The 19492-nt window shown below is 36.1% G+C and overlaps 1 protein-coding gene across 1 annotated transcript in view; it reads right to left on the bottom strand.

Moving 5' to 3' along the window:
- Positions 1–19492, bottom strand: part of LOC135683733 (stalled ribosome sensor GCN1) — a 53196-nt gene that overhangs the window by 22582 nt on the left and 11122 nt on the right. The window contains exons 18-41 of the mRNA XM_065199078.2: positions 19017–19092; positions 18456–18621; positions 17902–18064; positions 17068–17192; positions 16284–16462; positions 15829–15919; positions 15015–15137; positions 14487–14685; positions 13434–13777; positions 12868–12975; positions 11905–12170; positions 11404–11593; positions 10823–10948; positions 10334–10444; positions 9133–9273; positions 8590–8643; positions 8037–8126; positions 6665–6821; positions 4706–4827; positions 4237–4351; positions 3379–3558; positions 2693–2913; positions 1933–2001; positions 835–973 (exon numbers count right to left, since the gene is read on the bottom strand). Of these exons, the coding sequence (XP_065055150.2) occupies positions 835–973; positions 1933–2001; positions 2693–2913; positions 3379–3558; positions 4237–4351; positions 4706–4827; positions 6665–6821; positions 8037–8126; positions 8590–8643; positions 9133–9273; positions 10334–10444; positions 10823–10948; positions 11404–11593; positions 11905–12170; positions 12868–12975; positions 13434–13777; positions 14487–14685; positions 15015–15137; positions 15829–15919; positions 16284–16462; positions 17068–17192; positions 17902–18064; positions 18456–18621; positions 19017–19092 (3555 nt within the window). The remainder of the gene's footprint in view (positions 1–834; positions 974–1932; positions 2002–2692; positions 2914–3378; positions 3559–4236; positions 4352–4705; positions 4828–6664; positions 6822–8036; positions 8127–8589; positions 8644–9132; positions 9274–10333; positions 10445–10822; positions 10949–11403; positions 11594–11904; positions 12171–12867; positions 12976–13433; positions 13778–14486; positions 14686–15014; positions 15138–15828; positions 15920–16283; positions 16463–17067; positions 17193–17901; positions 18065–18455; positions 18622–19016; positions 19093–19492) is intronic.

The raw sequence follows: 19492 nt of genomic DNA, 5'->3' as shown, positions 1-19492 counted from the left end.
TACAAAAAATCGTTCTTATCGAAGTCATTTACACTGTATGTGTCCCGTAATAGAGGCCGGCTAGCTTTATAAGAAAGGAAAACCATTATTAGAAAACAGAAATATTTGGACGAAAGAAACGATTTACAAATAGGCAAAGGGAAAGCATTTGTAAAAAAAATATTCATTGCAATAACATAACTCTCTCTGAGCGCGAAATCCGTGATGTAAATTGCTCGAAAAATCCTTATCGATATACTTTCGATCTTACTGAATCATCAATAACAAGCGGAAAGGTGGAAACAAAATCCAAATTTCTCCTGATGGCGATTTCTCGCTACGTGACTTAGATTTTTAAGCAGCTTTGAAATCTTCACGAAATGAAATGCTCACAGTTAAGCCAATACACACCGAAATCGAATTTCTTTTTGTGGTATTAACTCATCGATATATGGATTAAATAAACAAGGTTTTCTTGCATTGACTGAGAAGATATCAGTTCACTGGCTGTTTTTCTAATCATACAGACTCAATTACTCTACGATCCACACCTAGCGTATGACAGGAAGGAGCCTATTAAATACAAAATTCCATTCCATTTTGAAAAACTATTCTGCATTTCAAACAACAAGAAGCTGCAAAGGTATTTAAAATATGGCAATTCAGAGATAAGCAAACGCGGAATGACATTTGCAGCTTAAAACTTCAAAAATCCTTGTTTAAGCTCACAATAGCTGTTTCCAGCTCCTTGATTGCTACCGCATTTTAAATGGATGATAACCTACTTTATAGCAGAGTACTGTTCTTTTAATTAGGTTAGTTGAATGAACTTGTCGCTGTGAATAATAAGGTTACCTTGCGCAGCACCAGAACGATCAACGCTGCTCTGTTCTGACGTCAACGTTTCCAATAGCCATGGCAACAAGTCACTGAATGATTCCTCACCCATGCCTTTGACCATCGCACCGAGAGCACGTGCGGACACAGCTCTAACCTGAAAAGCATGATCGAAAACTACGTTGAGCAACATCCAATTACCGCTTAAACAAGGTTATAGCTAAAAATTCACAATAACTTCGCAGAAGCGCATACAGATGTACAAGCATTTATTAGTGAAAAAAATTCATAATTAATCACACCAAAGAACAATATCATGATTGATGAAAAACAAAGACCATAAATGCCATTCAAACGATCATAAAAATCACTAGAAAGAATATCCTGCAGCTCTTTTCGACACGATGATAACCAAAAAATGAAAGTCTGTATAACAAAATATATCGATAATAACTTCTGAAGAACAATAAAAACCTATCAAAAGTTTGAGAAATTATATATCCGTATTGTTAAGAGAAAAGGGAAGCAATAAGTTCAAAAATCTAATTTCAAAACTCCAATATATTTTCAAAGAAAATGAAATGTTCCAGATACGACACGTTCTAATACATACTAGGACATACATTACTAGGTCTTTACATTACTAGGTCTTTACATTGCTAGGACATGCGCAATAAGAGAATTCAAAACAATTGAATAAGAATTACGATACGAAGAAAAAGAGGGATGTCAGCAAAAATTTACTTTTTAAATTTTTGCTTTTGACAACATATCCCAAAAAGAACGCCATGAAATTCCTTTGAATAAAAACCTCTTAATGCTCAAAAGAGGTTAAGTCTGTTGCAAATTGACTGAGATAAATAAGAAAGAAAGAACTGAAGTTCGCTGATGGATTATTGTTGTTTTGGCATAGTTTATAGATGTTAGAACCAAGACCAAAATAAAGTAATTTGAGTGGGAAAGTGCCTGCACTAATGAACCATAAATTAAATACAGTAAGAGGAATTTCATAATTCCCTTCTTAGAGGTTATATAGTCTACATTTAAAAATTCTAAAAATATATTTTGGTGACGTCATCAACATGGTTCTCATGCAGCATAGCTCAGGTGACTTACCTCAGGCGATGGATCTAGCAATGACTTCTTCAAACCAGGAATAACAGCAGGGAGGTACGGTGCAAGATCCTAACACGAAAGCAAATGGGACCGCGTGTCATTGCTAATGTTTGATATCAAGCAATCGCAATAAGGGTTAGAATTATACCAATGAGTGTATTTGAAGTAGGAAGGATCAATAGACTTCAACAGACATGCAGATAACAAGATTCTTTTTTTTGAAAACAAGGTACAATTGACAAGGACAATAATTAAAATAATTCAACTATCTGTGAAAACAAAACTTTTCTTTTAGAACATCCTATGCAAGTATTCAACTTCTTTCTGGTACAATAAAAGTATTGGAATTCTACAATTTCTCTTAAAAGGAAACATTTTTGCCCCTTCAAAATCAATTTTGAAATAATTTTTGCCGCATAATCTAGAAACTGAAAATTGAAAATAGACATTAAATTAGGGGTTTATTAGGAGAAACAAATTTCTTCAATTGTGGCAAAAATTGATGTTCATTTTGGAAAATTTCAACTGTTTTGCTCGCACTTTCTTGTGAAATCATCCTCAACTAAAACTCAAGATCGACCTAAACTTAAGAGTGACTTAAACTCGAGGTCGACTCAAAATCAAGATTAGCTTAAACTCAAGAGCAACTTAAACTCAAATACGACTAAAACTCAAGATTTGTTTAAACTCAAGGTCGACTAAAACTCAAGACTGGCGTAACCTCAAAGTCAACTCAAAGAAATGCAGTATGCCATCTAACCTTCTGGTCTGTTAGGGCGTACATATTCCCGATGATCTGCGCAGACATCTTCTTTGTTTCTGTTGATCTTTGGATATTTGCCTTCTCAAGTATTGGCATTATCAATGCCAAAGAAGGCGCATCGATGAAGTGCACAAATGACGTGTTTAGCAGAGCTTGCAAGCACGGTACAGTATTTTGACCTGGGTCTGCCAATGCTGCCAGAATTATTGGCGAAATTTCTAGAGAAGAGACACAACTTATTGACAGAAATTGAGAGAAATCGAGAAATACATGTAAAATTAGAGCTTTAAGCTGGGCTATTTCCAATCCATGTAGCCTTAAGGGCAGGCCTCCTTGTACGCAGAAATATCGGGTATATTCATGGCTTATTTAAACCTAAGCAGGTCAGGCCTGATGCCTGATGATCATATAGGCCTTTAGCCAAGCTGAATAGGCCTAATTCTTTTAGGAATTATACGCCATAATTCAATGCTGTTTCTAAAAAACCTTTCTACCTTTTTGTTCATTTTTCATCCCACAATGACACTATCTTGATACAGCAGCCCTGCCTTATTATTGATTTGATTGAAGAGCCGTGAGATAAGGAAAACAAATCAAAATTATAATATAGGATCATGGGCTGCTGATGAAGACAGTGCGGGTGTTTGCAGTTTCTAGCATTTTCACAAATCAAGACAAGATACCTTGAATTTCAGGGTTTCTAACCACCGATCCAATCTGCTTCAATGCTTGCTGACCAGCCTTTTGAACTTTGACATGGGAATCCGCAAGCACCTCTGTGAGTTTCGGTACTACGTTGGGAAGACACGAAGAAAGCTGCTTCGGTGCGCAGTAGGCCATTGCTCCAAGTAGCTCAATGCTGCCTGTAAACAAACAGTAACACTATCAATCATTTTGCATTGTAAACATATCAACCCATAACGGTTTCAGTAGCACATGTTTTCTTTAACAGTTCCTGCTTAAAAGCCAATACCACCTCTTAAGATAGTTTAGCTCAGTACCGTTTTTTGTTGTAGTGGCAACGTAGCTGAATATTGACGGGCCTATGCCATGAGATAGCAAATGTGGTTGAAACCACTGTACTAACTCACCTGAAAGCATTGATCTCCCTGGATCAGGGCAATGTCTAGTACATATAGCTTCTCGGCAACCTAACACTACTTACGCATGATTGAAAAAAAACATCTCTTAAAATGCTTTGTTGAACTTGAGTTAGCCTTTTACCGTTGAATATAAACTAGCGCAAACAGAAACCGAAAAGTCGTAAAAGGACATGATCTCCCGGATCTTCCTTTACATCACAGAAAGCACAATGAGCACATGAATATTTCTAATTTAATCAACAGCCCTGATATTCTCACATCAATGCTTGCAACCAGACTCTTTACAAAAATGTAATACACGCTTAATAGATAGTTAATGACTTAAACCAGCATGTTTCATTCTGATAAATAATCAGGTCTGTTTACGGCATCTTCTCTAAGCAGACACAGCATATACATGTTTACAAGATGCCATTGCTACAATAAAGATTTTTTTACCAGTTTTGGTTCTCCAAGAATCTTCTTCCAATGCTTTAAGAAGCGAGGGCAAGACAAGTTTCACCCCGTGAGCACTAAGATTCTTCATAACGGCTTTAGCAGTTTCATCAGCGGCCTAAATACAACAGAGAGACAAAATGACCCTCCTAAACTGACATTTATACAGCTAGACAAAAGGAACTGATAACAAACTGAAAACTTCTTTTCTGGTTTCAAGGTTAAGCCAAGAAGCAATGAAGAAATCAAAGGAGAACGAACAGTTTTATAGAGTATTTTTATAAGACACTTTCAACTTTTATTTTCGCGCGTTGTTCTATGGTATCTTAGGTTAATAAGTACACTCCTTAAATATGAGTAGTCTGACAAAGAAAAAAGGCAGAAATGTTTACAGAGTGGGATATTGTGTAGGGAGATAAAAAGACGAGAAAAGTAAATACTAAAGTAATACAAAATAAAATGCCATCCATACCTCTCTAACATACTGATTACCATCGCCGAAGCAGAGCAAAAGATGAGGCAGTAGCTGAACAACATATGGTTCAAATAACCGTCCCAGCATGTTGCAAAAAGTTTCAAATGCAAACAGTGCCCCTATAAAGAAACAGCATTCATCTCTTTTATCAATGACAATCAATTTTACAATGACATCTAATCAATGACAATCAAAACTGGCCAATCAAGAAGCGTAATACCACAGACAAGTTTATTGATTGGCCAGTTCTTGATTGACAGATGTCTCAAGCAACTATCTGTCGATTGCTTTTATTAAAGCATCTAGCTCTCTTTCAAATTCACATACATAAAAAGTTAAATTTCTCTGATGTAAAGGATTATCCGTATAACTATTGATATGGTAGAATTTGACCAAATTGTACAGACACAATACATGAAGCCGATAACAAAAAGCAATTTGAGGCAACTCTCAATTTAACTCACGCTATAGAACACTTCTAAATATACCATAGCTGCAGCCTCTAATGCATTAGCCTCTTTTTCTTTTAAATTGCACTTGTAAATAAATCTACCCATTCTTATTCAACAGTACTGCTTTTAACTGACAGCAGGATTCTGATGTGTTACTATACTGCTAGTGGTATCGGCATGGCAGTTGCTATTAATTGTATTTTCGTGATAGTGAATGGCGAATCTTGGACGTAAGCTCTTCTAAAAACTTCATCTTTAAGAACAACTATCATCTGATTTTCTTTGAAAGAGTAACAAAAAATGATGAGAAATATGATTTAAAGGAATAAAATATGCACAAGCTAAGTTTACTTACTCAGCCTCAGTTAAAATACAAAAGCTAATAACTATTTGCACAATCTCTTTTAAAGCTGTATTTTCCTTGAAGAAAACTCAGAACGAAGAATTTTAGCAAGTCAAAGGTAGCCAGCTTGCTTTAGTTTTCAACAGAAATAGGTTTCAGATTCATTTCAATATATAACAACCAATTTTTATCTATTAAATATCTTCCAAGAACAGACCACACCGAAACAATTTGCTTACTCTGAAACAGAAACAAATTTTGGATTTGGCTCAAAATCTAATCTTAAAGTGTATGCAGATAATTTTTAAGTTGGCGTTATAAGATTAAGCAGGTGAATAGGACAAGACCTGCCGATAACTATTTATCTGTTTGTTAAGCAGATAAAACACAAATTAAAACGAATTACCGAACTATGTACAAAAAGACAAAGAACCCAACCGGGACTGATTCCATTATTTGATAAGCAGTTGAGTTATACTTGCATCTTGTGACTTTCAACAACCGTTTCCTTTTCAGCGCAATGCTTAAATTAATTAATGAAATAAATTTCCAGTCACTAGAATAAAAATTTGGCATATATTCAGCCTGCATTGCTCTTTTGCCAGCTCTCCGTGTGCAATAATTGGTTTAAAATGACTCCTCTTTTGTAATTGGCTTTCAATCGGACGCGATTTCATTGATTTTCACTTAAATTTGATAAAAACTGACATCCTGAGAAAACAGGCGATTGCAAAAATGTCGAGGTCACGAATGAACGGCAATAAAGCACCTGTTACCGAAACATGTACGCTGAAATCAGAGCAAAGCTTTCTTAGTAAAAAAAGAGATTTCCATTTCTGTGTATTATACAAACATAGCTTTATTGTTGAAAATACTTCATTTGCATGCATCGTCGACATTGTGGTATAATATGACAGATAATATTTATGCATGTGATCGAGGGGCAAATCACTCCAAGAAATCTCGTACACCTTTCGTGAAAATCCTATTGTTTTATCTGAAAATTCCCAGAAATCCTTTTGTTTTAGGCAAAATCTCGGACGCAATTTGCAAGAGTGAACCGCCCCTCGCATGTGATGATCACGATCAACATTATTACTATGCTTATTGCCATAATGGTCTCACATTAAAGGTAACCCTAAAAGAAAACTCAAAGCATACCTTCCCGGTGTTTATAGTTTTTCTTGTCCTGAATGGAAGTCGTAAGGGTTCCAATGATATCGTGCTGCTTCAAGGAGAGAATGCCAAGCCCCTTGACCATCCCAGCTAGGCCATAGGCACCGCCACGCCGCTCGCCATATTTCTCTGCATTCATGAGCTACGAATGAAGGAAATGTCAAATGTGTCTTTGCTCTTACAATCCACACTAAATAGGAACTAGAACTAAAGCAAAGAGTTTAAAATAAAATTTAAGGAGACTACTTCAAGGGACTGCTTGTTGCTCTTGTTTTGAAGAAGTTTCACGGTCCACGTTTCTCACACCAGGTTCTTATCTATGAGAGTATTTTGACGAGGAATTTGGTTGACGTTGCCTGAAACTTGGGTTGAATTGTGACAACAGATTGTTTAAAAGAACTTGCCCTTTAAATTAGAAAACTCATAATTTGTAAAGTAAAAAGGTCGCAAAGAGACGGCAATACATAATACGCGGCCTGGATGCAGTTCAAAACGACCATGGAAGCTAGGATACACTGGAAGAGCGAGAAAGGGGAATGGTTTATGGGACTCTGTATCCTTATTATCTCCAATGGCTTCCTACACATGTGCTATTAAAATTTTCAACTATTCCCTGTTGGTTTAAGCTAGTTGATTGATACTAGTTGAGATATTTTTAAATCTAAAAAAAGGCCTGAGCAACAAAGAGCCTTTGTGCATCTATAGTCGTCTTTCTGATAATAAAAAAGCAACATGACTCCTACAATACTTGTGTTGGAGGTATGTCTTGCACAGAAAGAAAATTAGAAGATCAAAGTGAGGAGAAGACCGTCACGTTGTCATTTTTTCGGAGTCAACAAACCAGCTACGGAGTCTACCAAACCTTTCCCTTAGCCCACCATTCCACCTGCTACAAGTTCACTGTAAGAAATTTTGTCTGGCTTTAGCCTAAGGCATGTTCAGAAAAAGCTCCGCCGTTGCACTTTGTCCCAAAATCTCCGTCAAATGCCTTGTTTTGATTATACGCTCAACCGCTAAGACCCTTAGTTACTAAGGCTCCTTTAATGCCGCGAAAAATTGTTTGACTTCAAACTGAATACTGAATACTTGATACAGGGCATGAAAAATGGGAGCTACATTTGTTTTGTCTTCGTGTTTTTTGTTTTGAAGATTGGGTGGGTTTTCATGCCCTAACTTGATACTGAATAGCTCTAAGCCATTTAACAAGTGTATATGGAAAATTGTTAGAGCTAGCGGAATGAGGCTGAGAAAACAGGTTCATCAGGGTAGAAAAACGCTAGGCATCTGCTAACAAATATCTGGATCGAGTTAATTTAAAGGAATTTGAACAACCCAGTTGCCAGTTTAATACACGTACCGTGTCTAAGAGTCTCTTAATGTGTGAAGGAGCATCATCTTTGATCGCTGAACACAAGGGAGCAAGGCAGCTAGCTACAGCCTCTTGTACCTGTTAAATGAAGCAAATGACGTCAAATACAAACCAGTCTTAGTACAGGATGGCTTGATGATACAAAGTAAAGAAAATGATTGTAAATAATGTGTAAGAACACTTGATTGAAGATTACTGTTTACTGTTCATATTCGTTTATTATCCAAATTAGAGAAAACAGAAAAAATTATCGCTATGTACGGAATAATGAAGCACTTGAATTATTGGCAGGGCAGACCAATTTGAGGGAACCCCCCCTTTATCAATTAAAGGGGCCCTTTTCATTGATAGCTTATTCTAGAATAGAGTTCTTCAGTGTGACGTCATAAAAATATATTGTTAGAATTTTCAAATTTTGACCTCAAACCCTAAAAGAACACAATGAAATACTCTTAAATGCGAAAATCAGTTAAATATGTCCAAAAATGGGTGAGATATGGCCAATAAAATGTTTGAAGCTTGCTAACGGGCGACTGTGTACCTGTTGAGAAGGAGTTGACAAGGAATCCATGAGCTTTGCCACGATTGGTCGAATCTGAAATAGAAAAAAATAAGGTAAGGATAGGCACTGAGATGGCTAGTAGAGCAAGCACAGGGAAATGAGGGCTCTAATCACTTTGAACGGGTAGTTATTGTTTGAGATGGCGGTTGAAGGACACTTTAAAAGACAAAAGATTAAAGCAAATAAGATATAGTGCCTTTGGAAGGAAAATGCTAAAAGTAAAAACGGAGACAAAGTCGTTTTGCAGGTTTTGCCAAATGAGGCATCAAAACTTATGGCGCTGACGTAACATACTCTAAAAGAAGAACTAGTAAAAATGTCACATTTCCATGGTTGGAATGGTATGAATTAAAAACTTACTTTTTAAAAACTCAAAATGTAAAAACTCAGACAATATGATATTTGAAAAGGTTTGTTTTTACTGAATTCGGGTAACAAAATTCAATCACACTGTTCAGTGTCATGGACTAAAGGGTGTACACAGAGAGTGAAATAAATAAGATACAGGCAATACAATTTTACCTTTGGATCTGTTTTATCAAGATGCTTTGCAAGGGACCCCATAAGAATTATGACTGATTGTCTTATTATGTCGTGTGATGACGTCTGGCCAGCCGTGGCGAGAAATTCGTCGAAGATCTTCAGCAGTTCATTAATATTCTCCTAGAGACAAATCGTTGTTTCAGGAAAAAGGAAGATCGAACATTCAGTTGACATTCAAACTAAGAGCTTAACGACAAGGTGTCCGGCGTTACAATAATTTCAATAGTTGAGAAGTAACATAAAAATCTTTAACGGCCTTTCCAGATTTAACAACCGGCAATTGAAAAGGATCTATCAAAATGGTACAGCAAGACTCAAAAAGTACCAAGAATTTTAAGAACTCTTTTTCTTTGATGAAAACTCTGTGTTTCAGAACCTTCCTTAAACCCTGAACTACACGAGGTTCTTAAGGTAGCTAGCAAATTAATGAAATTTTGAAAGATGATCATTTGCGAATGTTTATGTGTTGGCGATTTGAAGCTACAGTCCCCCCCCCACCCCCAAACTCTTTACTGGTTATTTGTAGACAATTTTGAGTCTCCAAAAAATGGATTGAGCTGTTTTTACATTAAATATTTTGGCTCTACTTCCGCAAATGTTAGTAATATAGCCTTTGGAATAAGGACCTTGAAATGACTATTAACACCTTTGAAATAAGAACAAAGAACAGTGAGACTCTTGAAATCAGTCAGACGCAGGTTCTTTTTTGCAGCGATTAACTGAATGGAGAGTCGTTGTGGACAGCCAAAATTTATAAATTACAAAAAACCCACAATTCATGCTTCACTTGGATTAAAATAAACAGTTTTTGAAAATTTAGGAAGCAAAAAACAAGAACAGCACTTCTACTGATGAAAATGGTTATAAGCCTAAAAATCCAAATTCTTTGATGGCAGGAATGTATTATCGATGGCACTAGCAGACTTGCCAAATTATCAAAAAAATACACCTTAGAGGACGAGAAAACTTCCAGTTTACACCATATCCGTAATTTTCATTTATTTTGTTTACTTTGTAAATGAAATGTTGATTAAACTGCCCATGTGCGATAGTTAAATTCTATTATGAAAAATTCCAGTCACCAGCCCAGTAAAAAAATAATCAATACTTCGGACTGGTAGGCAGCTGACCAAAGCACCCTTTAAATAAACAGGTAGTAAGAAATCATGAAAATAAATACTTTTCCATGAGAATTGATGGCAGCCATTGCCGCATCAAGCATCTGCTTCCTGACTATTTCATTCCTGTCACCAAGAGCACCAGGAACAAAGAATTTGAAAAGCTCTGCGATCTAGAAGGCAAGGACACAGTAAAGACGTCTGAAGGTTAGTCAAGAAGGGAAACTATTGTCAATCACATCCCATAGCCAGCAAGGTCAAAGTACATTATTGCATGGGGTGCAATTTTGCTATAAAGTTCAGTTGAAATCGTTTCTATAGATATTAATAGCAGGAGAGTCGCTTGGACTGAACATAAAGGAATTCATTGATGGATCGTGCAATAATTGCTGAAGTTTTCAAATGACAGAGGTTGAGCATACACGCATGAATTCCCATATGGAGCCATTTTGAAACTTAAATTAATTGATTACCAAAGTTAATATGATTGCTAAAAATGGTTAGGTGTTGTCAAACAAGCTTTTTAAAAATTATTTCAGACTTATTCATACCTCTTCAGATGGGATGAAAGAAGCAATCTTCTCAAGTGACATAGCAATGCCGGCTCTAGCTTCCCATTTGTCAACAAAAGGGGCCGATGAAATTCGACCAAGATTGTCAAACACTGGTGGAGGAATCTAAAAAAAGAAAGACAGAGAGATTGAGGATCAGAAGGACAAGCTGCCTAAACTAGGGCACTAGTTATGGCTATATGAATAAAGGGAGACACAGATGCTAGGAGGCTGATTCACATAAAAAAGTGATTATCAAATTCAATTCTTTTAGTCTTATAGTTCTCTAATACATCGCATCCTAGATGGATTTTGTAAAAGGCCTATCTGGCAAGTTATTTCTAAAAAACAAAATTGACTGGTTCGATGCACCAAGAGGGTTTGAAACAATAGTATGCTATAAATACTAAGAAAGGAAGGAAAATCATCAGATGTTAACGTACAATAAATAGGCCTAAACGATTTCTGTTATCAGAATGCGGATCCAATTTGATGAGAAAAACTCGTGTTCATACAGAATAAACTAAACACGGGTCTGAAGATTAACAATAAAGGCTAATGGCAGTAAATGTGTTTTATACCTTGTTGTTTTCTTCGTACATTTCAATCAGTTGGTCCCTTATTATAGGCGCCATGTCTGGGTACGTTTCTATTGCAGCTGCCAAAGCCGAGCTTCCCGCAACTCGAACATTATCTAGTGGGATAACTATGTCACGTAGAAGCTCGGTTGATACGTTCGGAGAAATGCTAAGTGCAGCTTCATCCCAGATTCTATTTTCAAAACAAAAGGTAGTCAGCGATGTTGATCAATGAGAATTTAGCAACAAGCAAAATCTAGTGAGCAAGATGGTTGCACAGAAATAAAAATGCAATTTATTTAAATTAGAAGTACTATATGTGATGCCTTTTGCTAAGAAAGAAGAACATAAGCGAATGAGTTTGAAAAAGGAAAGCAGTTCTTTAAAAGGAAGGCATTCCTTAACAAAGGCAGTTCATAAAAAGGAAATAAGTTCTTTAAAAAAACAGTTCTTAAAAAAGAAAAGCAGTTCTTACAAAAGGCATTCCTTTAACACATCACTTACATTTCAGCAAGTTCTCGTGTCTTCTCCTCAACATCAAACTTTGCCAGCAATATTTTGCTTGCCAGTGATTCCCTGTCTTCGGTTCCCTCTTGTGGAAACACTTCAATTAAACTATGAAGACCTTCCAATGAGGAATGACGCAACGTGGCAGATGCAGACATCAGATTTCGCGACAGTAAGTGCAAGATCTCGACATCAGCTTGGTCATACCCATCTGTGCCACTCCCAGATTTGCACACCTCAACCAGTGTTTGCGCTGCTACACGCTGGAAGAAAAGTGGTAGAGAGGTTCCCATTTACTCGAACAATGAGTACTGAAACTAGTCATGTATGAACTAGCAAGAACGTCAGTTTTTGTAGAAACTATAGGTTTTGTAGCCATAGCCAAATCATATCCAAATGGCTCTGGTATCTATGTACATTTTGAGACTTCTTTTGAGACTTCGTACATTTTCAGACTTTTGAGACTTCGAAATATTTCTTTTTGATTCGGGGTCTCTTTTCTACTTTAGTTGACAGCAAAGCCCTAAACTGCAGTTAAGGGCACCACAATTACCTTTTCATAAATCCTCTTGTTAACCATGGCCAATGTATGGTGAGAAAAATGTATAGAAAATTGGTGACCTTTGAGCCAATGCTTCAAAAACTGTCTATGAAGAAATTCTTATTACAAATCCAGGGGTAAAAGGAGGAAGCTTGGAAACGTATTGGGGATAAGAATTGCCTAGCAAACAATCGAATTGTTTTCCTGTTGTTTTGAGACAAAAACCTATTGTCTTTCTCAACAACGTGGAGCTTTTTTCCGGGTCTGTCATTGTTTAGTATCATACCCCCAAGAATGCATTCCTTTCACAAGATCCCCAAAAATAAGACAAACTTTTATTCTTGGCACATCATCAGATAACAACAAGGCATTCCTACAAAGATACACAAGATACATTACTTATTATAAAAAATTTTTACCTGGATTTTGGCCTCCTTGTTGTATCCTTCTGCATCCAAAATAACACCAGACAAAATAGACAGCATTTCTTTCCGTGGAAGGAGCATTGCGCTTTCTTTGAAATGTAACTATAATTTCACAAGAACAACATAAGTGAAATGGCGAAATTGAGGTAAACTTATCTTTATTCCATTAAATTAGATATCATTACTAATATCTGTTAAAATAAAATGCGTTTTGGGATTAACCGAAACTAATCGCGTAATTTGAAATTGCAAAGAAACAAGTGCTACTAGGAGCTGGAATCTGGAATAATCTGGAGCTCAATATAGAAAGTTGGCTGCAAGACTTTGCCTGGTAATCTTTGTGTAAAAAAGCGGCCTAAACAAATGCCCTTTGGGTCAAACTCCAGAGAGTTTTTTTGCTGTTTCTTGCACTCTTGGAATTTCGCAGTATAAAAGCCATTTTTGACAATACCAGAGTTGTGAAAGGCTGTTGGCTTTTGTACAGACAAAATCTAATATTACATTGTTATGAAGAGCTTCCTGTGAAAACCGAGATGAATGATGAATGAATAAGAACGTACAGCGGCATTTTCATCATCCATATCTTCTTTGTTGATTTTGTCCTTGCTGTGAAGTGCCATAAACTGCAGCACGTCAAGCCTTGTCTTTTCGTCCCCTTTCACATGTACCCCTCTTTCCTTCAAGACTGCTCGAATCAAAGGAAGACAGTAGGAGAACGCTGATGACGAAAACACTTTCTTCTCTGTATACGTCATGACTAGAGGAACATTTCTTGTCGTTACGAAGGAGAGCAGGATCTCAACTGCACGGGTAGTTTCCTTATGAAGGTCCTCTACGCACCAGTTTTCGTCTATTTCACATGACGGCTGCAGTTGGCGAACAGTTACGTAGGCAATCAGATCACCTGTCAAAAAACAGGATCATGCCTCACAACAGGATAGTGTTACGCATGCGTGATAACGTAAAACCTACAAATCTTGGTAGACAGTGTTGCAATTTTTCGACCTCTCTCCGATATAGCCTGTATACCTTTGTGTCATCTGTTGTGTCCATTATTCCAGGGGCTTACTTAAAAAGGCTCTGGTAAAAACTTGATATAAGGAGAGAATCAAATACTACAGAATAGTGCTAGAGCTTTTGGACATGAACTCAAATTTTACCAATATTTACAATTTCTGATCACAACAAAAAGAAAGAAGCCCTGAAAATCGCTATAAAACATTTTTATCACCAAAGCTTCGGGTACCCTATGTGAAACTACTTCTGTACTTCAAAATAGTTTCAGACAGACACTTTGTCATTTTAATTTGGAGTGAAGCATGCTTGAGTTCTGCTACATTTCTGCCAAAAAATAATATATCCACATAATATAATTGTATATTCAATCTCGGAGCTTGTTACTCCTTTCAAACAGAGCTAAATTGAATTGAAATTGACTGAACTAAGACAGGCTTCAACATGATTCGCTTCGCTTGCACTATCGGGTAATTCAAAACAGTTGAACAACCAAGACACTGGCTGTACAATTTGAAAAACGCACGTTAAATGCATAATCGCCTAGCTAAATGGAATATCGATCTAAAGGTATAAAAGGAATATGAAACTCTCCATACCAAGGTGCTTGTATTCTCCAACAAATACACATCTTCCCAGGTCGAGGAAGAGGGAAACAACACTGGCAGCAGCAAGGGGTGAACACATAAGAGCAATAAGGCATTTTGAAATTTCAGTACAATGCTTTGCGATTTGATGTGGAATGGCTTGTGTGGAAACTTTCATCATTGTGACGAATTTCATAAAAACATCCTGGATCTGGAACGAGAAAGACACAATTTACAGGAAAAGTCTTCCTAGCCATGCATAAAATGCTCTTAGTTGTGAACATTAATGAAAGAGAAGCTAAACAGACAAGGTAGCAAAAAATTAGAAAGAGTATGAAGTTTCTAATTCAAGTGTGTGATACAAAGCAAATGCATGAGGGAACCACTGCTATGGTAAAATACCCTTTAAATAAACAGGTAGATACAAATGCAAATTTAAATTGTCTTTTGCCACATTTAAAACAGGCTAGGAGCTGTTCATAAAATCGTCACAATCGGAAACGGCAGCTTAAAACTGAAAAGCGATTGACAATTATTCACCTTTTTAAGCCTGTCTCTTATTTCCTTTTCATTCTTGCGTTGATCATCAAGCATTTCTTGTTGCTTCTTTGAAAGCTTTGGCATTTCTTCTGCCTTGCTACCACCCTTTTTCTTCTTGAGTTCCTGTAATTTGCAAACAAGAAATGAAGATGTTCATATAAAGGCAAGCAGCAAAACTAAAATTCTGCTCAGCTCTCGAGGAGTACTACATTGCAGAGATCAAAAATGCATCGTCATCATAATTACTGATTGCTCTGTTGAATAGAACCCAATTTATCACGTTGCCTGTATCACGGAGTTGCTGCAACAAAATTTTCTTCCTAGACGTTAACCGTGCTTGCTCCGTTGATTTTTTCATCGCTTGCCGACAAGGGGATTCCATTCTAAACGCCATTCCAGTAAAGATCAGAGATAAGAGTATTCTTGCGAAGCGACAAAGGAGCAAAGCATACATGTTCGGAAACCAGAAATATACGATTTGCTGACAGCGCATATGTTCAGTTTTTGACCGCTGACATTAGTAGCAGCAATTTCAGATTCGAGAATATCCACTTTGATATGTGAAGCAAACACAACAAAAGAACTGTCACGAGCATTGGAAATTGAGAGTATTTATAAGCTCAATATTTTTGTTTTTAATCCTCATAAAACTGCATTGCTAAGGAAGACGTGAAGTAGAATGATAAAACCAAAAGATCTTAGCAATGAAGCAATTGCTACTTCTAGTTTAGCAATAAAAACAAAGCAAAAGAAATTAGCAAAAACCTGATGTTTTAATAAATGACAAAAAAAACATTTGAGAAAAACAGCGCACCTCTTTGAGTTCCAAATCCAACTTCTGTTCTTTGAACGAATAAGCCTTTGACTCCCTTTTGACATTTTTGCTCTCGACAACCGACTTGGCGCTTGAATAATAAGATCAGGAATGAAGAGAAGAAATGTGACACAATTTAATGCAAAAAGGTGTCAGGTATTAAAGTGATTTATATCACATCTACATTCCAATGATGTGTGACCATTGTTGCTTCGATGAAAATGAATTTGCAGCCTTGGACAAAATATAAAGTATTTAAAGGGAGATGAATGGCTTCTGCATTCATAAAGGGAGATGAATGGCATCAAATGTTGACGAACTTTGCTTTACATGGTAAATAATAACATAGAATGGCTTAGAATCGGAACTTAAAGAATGAATGTGAAGAAAATCGGTCCCATATTCAAAAGTGTATGAGAGCGAGTTGTATGAGAGTTGGCAATTAAAAATTTTACCTTTCTATAATCGTTTTATCATACAGCTCTCCATCTGGTGTCTGCATGATTTCATATTCAGTCTGAGTAACGGAAGTCAAAGCTGGATCCCCAAAGCCTTTCATGCACTTGTCTACGATTTCGGTCACTAGGGCTTCCGGAGCACACTTCAAAACAGTGGCCAGTGCTGACTTTCGGGCCTACGAAGATAATCATTGACAGGTAGCTTGGATTTAAAGCAATTTTATGAGTTTAGGGTTCTGCCATATCTTATTACACTTATGAAGAATTTAGAGCCTTGAAAGCAAGGCGATCAACGATCATGATGGCAGCCAAAGAAAACAACCGAAACCAAACCCAAATCCCGCCCTGTTTTCATTCTTCTCCTGGCGAAGACTTTTCACAGCTTTGGATTATTTGCCCAGAGGAACACTTTTCTTGACTTTGTAAGTATTCTTATATACACCATACAAACAAATTTTGCAGAAACTACAATAAGCTATAATATTTTCTCTCATGAAGTTCGAAATTATCAAGCAAACATGTTTTGCAATTCTTTGATAATAAAATAAGATCAAAAAGGAAAAGAATGTGCTTTCCATGGAATATGGTCACTTCAAGCGAAACTATCGATTCAATTTTCATCTTCTTTACACGTATACTTTTCATGAGCTGAAGTTGGATCAAATGCATGTTGAAAGGTGTATCATTGCTCAGCGATGACAGGAGAAATACTTTGACAGGAGAAAAATACTATATGTAATTCATCTTAATCACAATAAGACCTTAATTTTCTCATAATCACCTCAGATATTAAATTCTCTCCTTCTACCATTGAAAACAAATCATCTTTATATTTCTTAACAAACTCCAGAGGATCAATATTAAATGTGAGCAAAAACTTCCTCCAAAGATTTGGATCACGTTGAACTGAAAAAAAAAACTCATTTTAGATTTTGAAAAAAAATCGTACTGGTTGGATAATTTCACAAATAAAATTTTTAAGAATGAACAACGTTAACAAATTCAAATCTGGTCTCACTTCTAATCAAATAATTTACATTCGAAAATAAGGGACGTCTACATAATGGTGGGTCATATGTATAAGGCACAACACTGGTGCCATTATTTACAGCAGCTAAGTGTTTAAGCAACATGGAGTCAATTAGAGCATGCCACACATCCATCTCCAAATTAAGCTATGAAAAAGTTTTTTTAGCGATGCTACTTTTAACTAGAAGACAGTCCCCTGTCGAACTTGTATAGGCAACACAGCTCAGCGTGTTATACGTCAAATAGGATAAATAAAAATCAAAACACCTAAAATGCGACTGTTAACATTGAAAATAAAAATAATTATTATTTGTACTTATATGTGGCTTGGGTTCAAAGCAACCGACAGATACTTAGTAAGTAGCTTATGACATCCGTCAATCAATATTAGCCAATCAGTTGTCTCGCGCTCACTAACTGGTCAATTGGCTAAATGACAGATGGGTGAAGCAGCGTTTGTCCTTAAATCTACGAAAAAGTTGGCAGAAGCTTCTATTCTGGCACAAAACAACATGGTCTTTCTACGCCTCAAATGTCAATTTTGTGCAATTCAATGTCTAAGATAAAACAAATTAGAGAAACTGACCGAGAGCCGGGTGACATGCGTCGAGTAAAACCCGGAGGCAGATATTTTCTTTCTCTTCATCAGTTGGTGAATTCAACGTAAAAACAATGTTCTTCAAAGCCTCCAAGAGAAGCTTCGAATTCAATGAAGAGCTTTCAGTGGAGTTTTCTATTTCCATCGCCGGCTGAAAATTTAAACAAAAAGAATGTTACTTTACAAACAAAAGTTGAATCACGCTTTACACCATTAAAGTTGAAATCAAATACAGTTGCCAATTGAAAGAGGTAGCTGTAGATATTAACATCAGTTTTCAAAATATAAATATACAAATAACGATAAATTTAGTATGAAATTTGTTGGTGTTGGAAATCTCTTAAAGCCAATAAACATTTTAAGGCAAAGAAATAAGCAAATATCCTCACACCTTCTTACTTGATGCAGAAAGAATCACAAATTATTATATAAGAACTGATAAATTTATTCAAAAATTTCTCAAGGTTTATCTTTCAAGAAAATGATTTTCTAGTACCAGTAGGGTGGTTTTCTAAACTAGATTGTCTCATACAAATGCATACCTTGTGACTCGCTAGCACAGTGTGAAACTCTTCTAGTATAGCCATTTGCACATTTGCAGGCTCCGAATGTGCTGACTCTAATACTGTCTTCAAAACCTTTTTACCCGCAGCTCTTGTCTTCCACGCACTGTGCAGCAAAATGAGGACCAACGCACGATACCAAGGCCTATGGATTGGAGACGTTCACAATCCTCTTACTTACTAATAGCAGTCTACTACCTAAACGCAATTAAGCATGCAGATAAAAAAGGGTTGTTAATCCGCTGTAGTATTACAAAAATCATGGCCAAATAATGCTGATCATTACAATGGACAATTTGATGATTAACGTCATAAAATAATTGGACTGATTTCGAGTCAATAAATATAAATGCCAAAAAACACGGAAGACAAATAGAATTTTCGACTTCATCAAAAAAGAAAAAATTAATAGGTATCAATCACAAGAAAGCTAGCATAAAAAATTATAATTATCTGACAAAATCTCTTCAGACAGGCTGCTTTTTTGCAAATACAAATCTTCAAGAGTTGTAAAACAAAAACCACTTTATGAAAAATTACCTTGATGTTTTCTCATTTAATTGATTGGAATGACTTGTAAACAGAATTGTGATAAACATAATTAGCTGCTCCAGGGCTGAAAAATACAAGAAATGAATCAAAGGAATGAATAGCTTCGAACATTTAACAAGACCATTTATGTAACTGGGCATATAGCTAAATTGTTTCTTTATCAAGGAATATAATAACATATCATCTTACAAAACAATTTAACAAAATCATAACCTAACATTTCTTGATCTTTATGCTTCTTAAGCTGTTTCTTGTATTTGCATAAGGCAGATAAAAATGCATTACAGGAAATAAATCGAACCTTGAATCTAAGGACTTAGCAGCTGCATGTTGTTAAGAGATTTTACACTTTAGATTTATTGAAAATACTTTTTATACATATACGGGTTTTAATTATTGGCAAAAAGATAAAGTGGAGGTTGAAACTAAACATGAATTAGGACATTATATCGAAATATTTCTTT

This window comes from Rhopilema esculentum, chromosome 7, assembly GCF_057945365.1.
Source record: "Rhopilema esculentum isolate cy_ngs chromosome 7, ASM5794536v1, whole genome shotgun sequence".
NCBI lineage: Eukaryota > Metazoa > Cnidaria > Scyphozoa > Rhizostomeae > Rhizostomatidae > Rhopilema > Rhopilema esculentum.
This window is presented reverse-complemented; position numbering and strand designations above follow the sequence as displayed.